An 11,813-nucleotide genomic window follows, 5' to 3' on the forward strand; every position below is an offset into this window, starting at 1 on the left:
TACCTTCCACCATCGCCGGAATCTGGCCGGAAAACTGCATTACGACACAGATCCGTCGGATCTGTGTCGTAACGTGCCGATCTGGCCTTTTCCGGTCAGATCCGCCACGGATCTGGCCGGAAAAGGCAAGATCTGGCCGTCGAAGCAGCAGCCAGATCTGGCCTTTTCCGACCAGATCCGTGGCTGATCTGGCCGAAAAAGGCCAGATCTACTGCCAGATCTAGCCGTCGACGCCGCAGATGGAGTTTTGCGGCGTCGACGGCCAGATCTACTGTAGATCTGGCCTTTTCCGGCCAGATCAGCCACGGATCTGGTCGGAAAAGGCCAGATCGACGCGTTACGACACAGATCCGACGGGTCTATGTCGTAACGCAACTTTCCGGCCAGATTCCGGCGGTGGTGGCCGGAATCTGGCACTGCGGGTAATGGGGGTGTTTTTGTTATTTTACAAAATTTTTATATATTGGGGTATTTAGTTAAATTTGTAAACTTAGGGGGTTTTCAGAAATTTTTAAATTTATAAAAAACTAAAATTCAAACTTTTAAGGGCATTTTAGTCTTTTCACTATTAATAAACAGAAATCACTAACAGAACATGGCGGAAAGTACCTATTTGTCATTTTAAAACCTTTTAGGTACCAACTTATTGTTACGACAAACCTTGGGTACGTGTAAGTCATTCTCCCATTATAAAAATAGTATTTAGCAAACACATCGAAAATCATTTTCAAAGTTGGTCAGCATTCCCAAACTGCCCTTATTTTTAAAATTCAAAATCTGGTGTTTAGTTTTCAAAATTCTCTTAAATCTTAAAAATAAATAAATAAATAAATAAATTGCAAATTAGTGAATAGCCAAAAAAAGGTGATAGAAGATATATGCACAACTTGTTCTGATTTTGAAAGAAAACAAAAGGGCCCGCTTGAACCGATTCTTCAATTGTCTTCCTTACCCTACAGCTAAGAAGTCTGAAGCCATGACCAAAAACCCTTTTTGATTCTCCTTTCTTCTCTTAAAAAATCCTCATAAAAAATGACTTCTCTTCTTCACTTTTCCACTTCCCCAACCGGCCTGAGTTTCCTCCGCAACAAGACTGGCTTTCGCATCCCTTTTCAACATCGCGTCGTGAGTAGCTTTCAATTTCCCTTCCCACTTAATTTCTTATCCTCTTTCTCTACCTTTGATTTTGTTTGTTTACATATCTATTTTTCTCTTGTTAGAGATGTAATGTTGCTGAATCTTTGAAGTTCGAGAATGGAAAGCCATGCACCCCCATGTTCAGTAATAACGATGTTTTGGCTTCAAAATCTCATTTAGACATTTCGTCAAACACCAACGATACTAGGCTTCGTATATTCTCTGGCACCGCTAATCCCGCTCTCTCTCAGGTTTATATTAACTCAAATTGGTTGACAAATTTATTTGTGTTAATTTGGTGATACGTAATGGGTTATTTTGATTTTTGTATTGAATAGGAAATCGCTTGTTACATGGGTCTGGAGCTTGGAAAGATTAAGATAAAACGTTTTGCTGATGGGGAAATTTATGTTCAGTTACAAGAAAGTGTTAGAGGTTGTGATGTGTTTCTTGTACAACCCACTTGTCCTCCCGCTAATGAGAATCTTATGGAGCTTCTTATAATGATAGATGCTTGTCGTAGGGCTTCCGCCAAAAATATTACTGCTGTTATTCCGTATTTTGGGTATGCTCGTGCTGATAGAAAGGTATAAAAGGGTTATATTACATCCACCGAGTGAGTGGCAATTTGCATTATATGATCCATGTTGTGGAAGTCATTTTAGGGAGATTTTATAATCTCAAATTCAATATTTGTTTCATATATTGGTGTGCTACTGTTTTCAGACTCAAGGGCGTGAATCTATAGCCGCCAAACTTGTTGCAAACTTAATAACAGAGGCCGGTGCAAACCGTGTTCTTGCGTGTGATCTTCATTCTGGGCAGTCAATGGGTTACTTTGATATTCCTGTGGATCATGTCTATGGTCAGGTAATAATCAGTTTTCTTGTTTTTCTGTTTGGGTTTTAGTCCTCAGTATTCATAGGGGTTGATGCTAGAAAATGAAGACAATTTCAAAATACTTGGGCATTATCTCAAGTGTTAAATGGTGGGGAGTGTTGAGGACCTAAAAAATATGGTACAGAATTGAATATAGATAAGTTTGCTCCTTCAGAAAAGGCTATAGTATAAATGATATGACTTCTTTCTTATGTATGTCAGTTTATTATAATTGGGTTTATTTAGCTGTTAACTTATTAAGTTGTTACTGCCAAAGCTAAATTTGTTGCTTTCATGGCATAATTTAGTGTGTGAAAATACTTAATGCATTCTCACATGTATGAACAATCAAAATAAATGATACTCTTATGTTTCTTTCATTTCCTCTTGTAATGTTGACAGTGGCTAATGATTGTCCTTCTTTATCTCTTTGTGAACTTTAGCCAGTGATACTTGACTACCTGGCCAGCAAGACTATATGTTCTGATGATTTGGTAGTGGTCTCACCTGATGTTGGGGGTGTTGCGAGAGCACGTGCTTTTGCCAAAAAACTATCTGATGCACCTCTAGCCATTGTTGATAAAAGGCGCCATGGGCATAATGTTGCGGAGGTCAGATTCTCTTCATATGCAGTTTCTTGTGCCTCAAATGGGTTAATACAATATCCTGATTTCCCATGATAAAAAGTAGTGTTTTTAATATTTCTATACCTATATGTGCTGATAGACCACCTATAACCAAGATTTACAAGAAGAAGAAGGAAAGGGACAATAGGGACAAATAAGAGTTAGTTAGGGGAATAGTCCACATGGACCCAAGAAGGGATATTATGTGACTCCACTTGTGTATATAAGGGGGGGAAAACCATGAACAGGGCATGTTATCACTTTTGGGAATGTTGGGGGGAGGCGACTAGCTCCTCGAATTGCTAGTACCTATTTTACTGCTTATTATTGTTCTTTTTGGATATTCTTGCATCTTTGTTTCTCATTTCAGATCAATATATACATATAATTGTTTCTGTTGTTATTTTGGTGTGTTCAGGAATTGTTGGAATTGCTTTGTTGATTGATTTCTATTGAAGTTCCTATCATGTGCTTGATCTTGTTTTGCAGGTGATGAATTTGATTGGTGACGTGCGGGGAAAGGTGGCAGTTATGGTGGATGACATGATTGACACAGCTGGTCAGCTTCGCACAAAATCTAATTGCTTTCCGTTTTCATTAAATAGGAAAAGCATGCAACAGATGATTTATTTTAAATAGTATCTTTCCTTTTATTTTCTAATGTTATCATCCTGATCACTGCTATTTGTTCTTTTTCTAAGTGACTAATTGGTTTTTGGGTTACAGGAACAATTGCCAAAGGTGCAGCTCTGTTACATCAAGAGGGGGCCAGGGAAGTCTATGCTTGCACTACCCATGCTGTTTTCAGGTACCTGGATCCTTAAGTCTAAGATCATCTTTTGTTCCTTTATAGAAGGGGCAAGATAAATAGCCCCTTAGGTTACAGATATTGTTACATCAAATTTAATCTTTTGGATTACAGAATGATCTATGGCTCAGATATAGAAGAAATTTAATGACATCGGAACAGTAAATACGCACAACTACTTATGATTGCATTTAATGTTTTTCTTCTTTTTCTCTGATCTTTCCTTCCTTTTCACTTCTCTCTCCGCTCTCCTTAAACCTCACAACTCTTTCTTAACTAAAACATTTTTTTTTTCCTTTTCATTGATGCTGAATACACTTCATAATTATAAAATACTTTTTTATGATATCAAAATATTTTTAGCCTTCGTTAATACAAATTTGATGCTAGGTTTTTACTGTAAGTCGAACCAAGATAGATAGTGATTATTTGATTATCTTTTTCATCATTATATTATTTTCCTTATCTAAGCTAATAGAGATAAAGTAAAAAAATAAAATAAAATGAATTCCTTGGTCTAGCAATTAAAATAAATAATTTATCATATACCTTACTATTCTTTAAAAGCATATATTTATGAGAATGAATTATTGCAAATAAACACTATAGTAATATTGCTAACTAGTTTAAATATAAAAATGTAAAGAAACAAAAGAAGAATGATTATATTTCTTCAGGTTGATGATAATAGGAAAGGAGAAAATAATGAAAAAAATAAATAGGAGAGAGAATATAGGTGAATTAAATAGGAAAGAGAAGATATATGAAAGAGATATTGAAGAAATAACTAGGATAAGAGAAAAAGAGATAATTATGAGATAATGATAATAAATCTTCACCCTTCATTATTTTTTAATCCAAAGTCTTAATTTTGATGTAAATATATTTGTAAAGTTATGGGGTTGATCTTGTCCCTCATAAAATGCTAAAATTTATAATTTGGATAGACAAAAAGAAATTACTATGACATGATAATAATTCTTCACCCTTCATTTTGTGTTTTACTCCAAAGGTTTAAATTTGATGTAAAATTATGTGTTAAGTTATGGTCCTCATAAAATGCTAAAATTTATATATCTATTTATTGATGCTTCTTTTAGTAATTTTGATGCTCGGTTAGTAAATTAGTCAACCAACTACAGTAGTTTTGAAATTATGCTGTTAGTTAAATTTTTTAATGCATGGGGGGTTAAAGTCGCTTTACCATCTTTTTGGAGTAGGTGAAAACTACAAATTTACTTGGGAGATTAGCTGACTACTAGAATACAACAACGAATTTTTTATTTTATTTAAATGCTTCAAATATGATTTTCATTATATATATATATGAAAACACTGCTAGTTTCCTCTATAAATTTGATTATGATTTTATTGAATGACAAGACTTGGACTTCGCATAATAAAAAAGTCATTGTAATTGTTTGTACCAAAAATTGTATTTATTTATTGCTTATCTACAGTCCTCCTGCAATAGAGAGGTTGTCAAGCGGCCTGTTTCAAGAAGTTATCATCACAAATACCATTCCTGTGTTGGAGCAGAACTATTTTCCTCAGCTGACTATCCTATCAGTTGCGAATCTTCTAGGGGAGACCATATGGCGTGTTCATGATGACTGCTCAGTGAGTAGCATTTTTCAGTAAAATTGGATTAGTACAGAACTTATGAAATTTGTTCATGCCACCAAAATAGAAAATGAAATTAATTCATTCTTTCTCCATTCATGATTTGGTTGATGTGCTCTCAGTTGTTTGCTTTCATTCCATTCTTTAGCGAGGAATACAAGGATTGCCTATATTGATTAGCTGAAATTTCTGAACCCTACATTTGATATAGAAGAGAATAAAAAGTTTGAGCAACAAAATAAAAAAAATTAAAAAATTAAAAAAAAGCCTGGTAAATTTGTAATCCTGCCCAATTTTTGAAGGATTTATTGAATGTGTTAATTGCTCATTGTCTGGCTTGTCCAGTGGTAATCTCAATAATAATGTTACTATATATATTTTAGCTGGAATTTTCTTTAGTTTGAGGAGTTGCGATAATTTGTACATAGATTTATCATTCACTTTGAAGATGGTAGTGCTGGGAGTAGATTCATTTCGGATCTTTTCTGATTGTCAGGGTGGCTATGAACCCTATTCGAGCTTGGGCATTGACTGATCAATTTACATCGGTGGTTTAAAATTCAGCTTCACTATTGCAATTTTGCTATCTCCTTGATAACATAACTGTGAACCTATAGCAAAATCATAATTTTCTCATCAGAGGGGCTGAATCTTTTAGTTGTTTGTGTTCAAAGCTTTATTACTATGTGGTTCAATAGGCAGGTTTTTAGTTACTTCAATTGAATTCTGTACAAATCTTAGAGATTCTTGTTTACGGGAAATGTTAAAAGAGTGAAAGGAAACAGATGTATAATTTCTGTTTTATTTTTGAGTTGAATGTCGAATTTTTTTGTATGATAAATTTTCAATTTTTGGATATCATTAATATTTTGTGAACTTACTGCAATTTGCTTATGCTTATGTAGTATATTAAATGAGCATTTTCTGCATGAATGAAAGTTTTCTAATCTGCTGTATGATTTGATCTTACTCCTAGGCATCCCCAAGACGATTGTGATTGGTACAAGTGTACCAAATTCTCAGTGAAATGTTATCATTTGATTGTGGAGATTTCTACCATATTAGCTCGCTATCGCCCCTTTATTGTGTGTGAAATTGATCCTAACTTGTTTCATTAGAAAGTAAGTGAGTTTTGTTGGATAATTTTATCTTTTTATTTGTTTTTGAAAACCATGAAAGTGGTTGGCCCAGGGATTTTGATTTCCTAGATGTATAACAGGATATCCATGATCAACTGTTTAGAAACGTTACAAAATATGTAACCCTTAAGACTTTGGTTTCGCTCCCAATATCATCAAGTATCATCTTGTGTATTTCTTATATGTTATTTTTAAGTTAAGAATTAAGGTTGCATTATGAGAATTTATACACCAATGAAATTCCATGAGGGCTGAAAAACTACAGTTTGTTCACTACACAAAGATTGGAGTAAGTTAATAGAACTGATTTTTCAGCGTACACAATCACTGAAGCAAATAAAGAACTGAACGGAAGTAAGAAATTATGGTCTTTTATTCAATCTACTTGACAAATCTGCAAAAGTATCAGTCAATTACATGGATCATGACAAGCAGAGGAGCTCTAGAAGAACCCTTACAAAGCCCTTATACACTAGCAAGCTTTAAGTATTACAACATGAAAAGTACTAAAAAGGCTCTTCCTGGCACATGCACATCTCTTTGTACAAAGAGAGAATGACATATAAGAGCTGCCAAAGCCAGTAAGAATACACAAACTGGTCAAAGTTTGAGTGTGAGATCAGGTGCAGAATTATCCAAGTTCACTGCTGGAGCAACTTCCAAAAAATTCATACTTGAACTTCCTGCTGCTGTAAAACTTGGATGAGTATTGCCCGCCTCAGCTACCTGACGGAAACTACCTGGCCATAACAACTCTGCCTCATCATCCTCCACGAATATTGGGAGACCAGGATACCTGTGTTCAAATCTTGCATTGCTCCTAACATCTGGTGATCGCACGGGTGGTGTATAGTGTTGATGCACTGATGAATGAGCTTGGATCCCCAAAGACCTGAAGGAAGAGCCATGAAGAGGCAGAGATGCTAAGCTGGAGTACCTCTCAGAAAATATCCCTATTCGCATAGCTCGTTTTGCAAGTGTTCTTTCTCTCTTATGTGCATTCTGATGGCCACCAAGTGCCTGGGAGCTGAAGAATTTTCGATGACAGTAATTGCAGGAAAACACTCGCGGAATGGCTGCTGCCGTAGTTTGAGTGACAGGTTCATTGCTACTCTCACTTGTGCTCGACAATGAAAGTCCTACAGAATCCCTTGCTCCTGACTCATTGTTATTGAAGCAAAGAGTTAAATCAAGTAAAACTGGATCTGAATTTGATTGAATCTCTAAAGGATTAGTGAGATTGGATGAGTTAGTGAGGCTGTCATTGGAGGGAGTTGCAGAATTTTCTTGGTTTGATAGGTTGGAAGCTACTTGGCTGCTAACATCAGAATCATTTTCAGAGAAAGCTTCCACTTCAAGGTCAATTTCTGGGTTCATGGTTGAATTGAAATTTTGAGGCGAAGAGCTAGATTACATTCTAGATATGCAATGCCAGAATGGTGAAGTCCGAATAATCTTTTGCTGCATTTACATAATGTTCATCTGCATTTTTCAAGATATGATGAATGCTTAGTTCATTGCAATTTAAAATTACTAACATAGAAGGCAACGTCTTGCGAGCAGGACATTACAATTGGAAAATCAACGCTCAATGCAACCTTTGATATAGAAATGAATTGAGTTTTAGAAGGACTTGAAACAAAACCGTTAATGCTTGCAACTGCATGAAAAATAGATAGATGATTATTACATACACTTAAGATACATCAATAAAATGATTTAGGAAGAGAACAACTGCAGAGGAAGACTAGCAATTTTACACTTCATTTTGAATTTTATAATTAAAAAAAGGAAATTAGGCTGTACACAAAAACAACAAAAAAGCATAAAATAAAAAGGAAACCTCAAATAATTTCTATTTGGCGACAATAATGTCTTCACCACATATCATTCTCTAATCGTTAAAGAAGAATTCTAACAGAAAGAAAAATTACTGGTACATATTTTCCAGAGAATAAGTTCATTAAGTAGACAAATTCATATTCAACCACATATATGTAACAGATAATTTTCAGCAGAATTATATATTGTATGTGCAGTGATCAAACAAACTGTGTTCCTGCCTGCTGAAACCAGAATAGAAAAGAACTATATGCCACTCTATTAAATCATTTGAAACCAATGCTCACAAGGGCAAGAGAAAGTGGGGAAAACCATACATATCTTATTGTTACGTTTCTTTTTCTATATTTTCAAAATATTGAAAAGCAAAAGCAGACAGATGCAGTACCAATGAAAGGATTTTTTAACAAGAACTTTTATATTTTATTTAAAATATGATATCCATACATTAAGCAAATGAAAGACCTCAAGGTGTGACACAAGTGCTTTGAGAATTCTCCCTCACTCTGTCCATATGCATCAAACATTTATTCAAAATATTTGAGAGACTGGGAATATTGCAGCAATGCACAGGCATGTTAAGAGTGTTGCTATAACAAGTCTTTAATTGCGTCAAGAGCATCAAGTGCAAAACGGAAGCTTTATGGATATCTAAATTCTAGATGAGTATTCCTGGATCTAGAGAAACTTATAGCAACACAAAACTATCGTAAAGCAAATGCCAACAATTAATTTTTGGTAACTGAGAGATATGGAAATACTTCCCTAATTTCCTTAGTTTTGATCCTATCTGTGTTGTCTAATGGCAGTTGTTAGGACTGGACTTAATCGTCTCAATGATAACAACTTGGTGTCCAGTAATGTAGGCCAAGCTTTTTACGGCATTTGATAGGGCAATACTCGGGCATGTTACCAATAAACAAGAGACATTTAGAATCCCGTGGTTTAGTTAGTTTTGAGATCATCAAGTGTTCCAAAAAACAGTACACTGTAATATACCACAGCATGGTAGAATCCATCATTTAAACAGTGGTAAAATAGAAGGGTGTATTCTACTATTTAGAGGAAACACTCAATTAGTCGGAATATAATAAAGTAGGATGGGTATTGAGATATCTTGAGCTACATAGCGAATGAATGTGAAACTGTTTGATTCATGGTGAGAGCGCTGGAATTTGGGCAGTCATACATCTTATTTGCAAAAAAGAGAAATAGGAATACTTTTGGTAGGGAGAAAGGGGATCCTTCTAGTCTGATATGTGAGAATATTGGGATGCAGGAAAGTTGAAGCTTCATAATACGAGTTCCCAATTATTAGAGGAAATGAACCATCTATCATGAACAAATTTTCAGTGGTTTCTGTTGGTTTGTTAGGACACTGAAATTTCATTCTCTAATATTTTCTCACCCGCTAAAAGCGAAAAAAAATTTGAAGGAAGGAACACAGAACATATTGCACTCAGGATAATATCGCAATAATGAAAGAGAGAAAAAACACACACACACACAAAGTGCTAGTTAGTGGCTTGACATAAAGCAACGACTGAAATTTATAAAGTTGCTTCAATACAATGAACACCACATTTCCCCTTCCTCTAGAAAAATGGCAGGTTGCTAGAAGAACTACAGAAAGTCAATTCCTCTGTTTTGTTTATTAATCAGTAGAAAATAAACTCTAATTTTTAATATTTCCGAATCTCCTAACATACAAGAATTTCAATAACATGGCAAATGAGCAAAAGTATGTAAGAAAAATAGTTAATACCAACAGAATGAGCAGTAGAGGAGGCTCAATGACCAAAACTGCTGATAGTTATTGACTGATAGAGAAATTGGAAGCTACTACTGAGGAATAAACGAGACACAGAGCCTGGAAACTAAGGAACTTCATACTCGCAACAAATAAGGTCACTTGTTCAAAGCTATAACTACTCTACTTTAATCAGCAAACCAAGTATATGAAGCACATAAACTACTTAAAGTGGCATGAAAAAATACTCAAAATTAACAATTTTTTAACCTAAACAAGTCCCAAGTCTGAAAACTTATTGCGTGTGATGGTCTAATCAGAGAAAAAAAACTCCTCAAAATACAGGACCAAAGATCCAATCTCATCTGTTATTGATACATAATAGAGTTAGGTAGTTTAAATTATTGATACATGCTCATTATGTGTTGCACAATCAAGATGTACATAGGGTTCGGAAAGTTATAATTTGTGTTAAAAGAACAGTAAAAGTGTGGAGGATATTTGATTCTTGAGAATGATATACAATATGTGACAAAAACTTATGAAATAGCAACAGAAAAGAAAGACTACTCTTCAAAGTTCACAGAAATTAATTTTACAAAAGAAAATGCAGTATAGAATGTACTGCAGCACCAAACAAAAATCAAATTGATGGAGGAGAAAAGCAAGTATCTCACAGATTATCAATCTAAACTTCAATTCCCTAGTTTAAGATTTTAAAGTTAAATTTTTACATAAGTTTAAAAACAAGCTAACAGAAATTAGACAGTTAATGAACTTGAATTAAAGGAATCCCAGAGAATAAAGCAAGAAAAACAAAAGTTGCAGCAAAGGTGCTAAATATAATTTCGCTTAGAAGATTTGCAGAGTGAAATTCAACAATAGGCATGAAAGACAGAAAAATGAAAACAACAATCCATCAAAGTAAGAGAATTCAAGAACTCAGCACAAAGTAATACACAAAAACACATCATTTATCTTAGTCCAGCTATATTTACAGAAAATTAAGGTTCCATTATAAGCAACATATGATGTTTAATGAAAATTCAAAAGACATTAGAACAATTTATAGTATAAAAGGCAGACATTCCAAAGATATAAAAATCCAGAAAGCATTTGGAGAACATGCATCTACATCATGATAACCCCAGAATCAGAAAAGAAAAGAACGAGAAGGGTGAGTGTTTAAAAAACAATAAGTAAATTAAGAAGTGAGAAAGAAACAGAGGGTCATACCATCAGCATAAGAAGTTGAAGTAGTGGTCATGGAAATGTTGAAATGAATTTGAGTGGAGTGTTAAGGGTGATCATTAAAAAACAAAAACACCATAAATGGGAAGCGTGTTAGGAAAAGAAAGAGAGAGAGAGAGGAAGGGGAAGAGGAGACAGTGGTGGGACGTCAGAGAAGTCAGAGAAAAAGGAAGAAGTGTTGGTGTTGGGATAAAATTAACAAAGGAAAAGGTTATCTTAAAGTCCAACTAAAAATGTACTATTCTTTTACTTTAATGGATGATGAATTTTCTGGATATCAAACAAACTGCTCTGCGTCCAACTTGGGGATAAGTACATAGAATAGAAAGAAGGGAGTTGATAGTCACTTAAAAGAATCTTTCTCTATCTCTTTCTCTCTCTTTCCACTTCAAAATTAGTCTCCATGAATATTAAGATAACTTCACAGTGCATGGGGTCGCCTTTCATTCATCACCCTTCTCTGCACGTCCCTAGCACATCTATAAATATAGCTATTCGCTTTCTTTCTTTCTTTATATATATAACTTGTATTTCAATATAGGATGAATAATACACCGGATTACTTACAAAGTACCCTCAAAGTTTGCCATAAATATAGGTGTGTACCTATCATTATACTATTGAGCATTTAGACATATAACTATTTAAAAATTTTATACTAGGCACCTAGAGGTGGGAAAAATGGGGCCTCAACCCCAAATCCCGGTCCTAAGACCGATCCTTGGGAGGAAAGGATCGGTCTTGAGACCAAACCAAGC

At 34.7% G+C, this 11,813-nt stretch overlaps 2 protein-coding genes across 5 annotated transcripts; one reads left to right on the plus strand and one right to left on the minus strand.

Moving 5' to 3' along the window:
- The first annotated feature begins 908 nt into the window (after nt 1–908).
- LOC116117997 (ribose-phosphate pyrophosphokinase 1-like) lies at nt 909–5,855 on the plus strand. Of its 2 annotated transcripts, XM_031403981.1 has the most exons (9): nt 909–1,125; nt 1,221–1,388; nt 1,476–1,724; nt 1,864–2,007; nt 2,460–2,627; nt 3,132–3,201; nt 3,369–3,450; nt 4,911–5,070; nt 5,570–5,855. In XM_031403981.1, the coding sequence occupies exons 1-9, from the start codon at nt 1,033–1,035 to the stop codon at nt 5,606–5,608; spliced, it is 1,173 nt and encodes a 390-aa protein (XP_031259841.1). In that variant the 5' UTR covers nt 909–1,032; the 3' UTR covers nt 5,609–5,855. The 2 variants fall into 2 exon arrangements, with proteins under 2 accessions (XP_031259841.1, XP_031259842.1); XM_031403982.1 differs by lacking the exons at nt 4,911–5,070; nt 5,570–5,855 and adding an exon at nt 3,565–3,699.
- A 712-nt stretch (nt 5,856–6,567) lies between these two features.
- Nucleotides 6,568–11,102, minus strand: LOC116118018 (zinc finger protein 4-like). 3 transcript variants are annotated; one of them, XM_031404007.1, is made up of 3 exons: nt 11,041–11,058; nt 7,784–7,872; nt 6,568–7,694 (listed from the first exon to the last, which is right to left on the minus strand). In XM_031404007.1, exon 3 carries the CDS (start codon nt 7,587–7,589, stop codon nt 6,813–6,815), a length of 777 nt encoding a protein of 258 aa, XP_031259867.1. In that variant the 5' UTR covers nt 7,590–7,694; nt 7,784–7,872; nt 11,041–11,058; the 3' UTR covers nt 6,568–6,812. The 3 variants fall into 3 exon arrangements, with proteins under 3 accessions (XP_031259867.1, XP_031259866.1, XP_031259868.1); XM_031404006.1 differs by lacking the exon at nt 7,784–7,872 and having other exon boundaries at nt 11,041–11,102; XM_031404008.1 differs by lacking the exon at nt 11,041–11,058 and having other exon boundaries at nt 7,811–7,860.
- Nucleotides 11,103–11,813: the final 711 nt, after the last annotated feature.

Source organism: Pistacia vera, unplaced genomic scaffold (assembly GCF_008641045.1).
Source record: "Pistacia vera cultivar Batoury unplaced genomic scaffold, PisVer_v2 Contig829, whole genome shotgun sequence".
Lineage (NCBI taxonomy): Eukaryota > Viridiplantae > Streptophyta > Magnoliopsida > Sapindales > Anacardiaceae > Pistacia > Pistacia vera.

Excerpts from the sequence above, each read along its gene's own strand:
- LOC116117997 (XM_031403981.1), top strand. The coding sequence starts at position 1,033 with ATGACTTCTCTTCTTCACTTTTCCACTTCCCCAACCGGCCTGAGTTTC. Across the intron at positions 2,628-3,131 it reads ATGGGCATAATGTTGCGGAG|GTGATGAATTTGATTGGTGA; the intron begins GTCAGATTCTCT and ends CTTGTTTTGCAG. Across the intron at positions 5,071-5,569 it reads GTGTTCATGATGACTGCTCA|GGTGGCTATGAACCCTATTC; the intron begins GTGAGTAGCATT and ends TCTGATTGTCAG.
- LOC116118018 (XM_031404006.1), bottom strand. The coding sequence starts at position 7,589 with ATGAACCCAGAAATTGACCTTGAAGTGGAAGCTTTCTCTGAAAATGAT.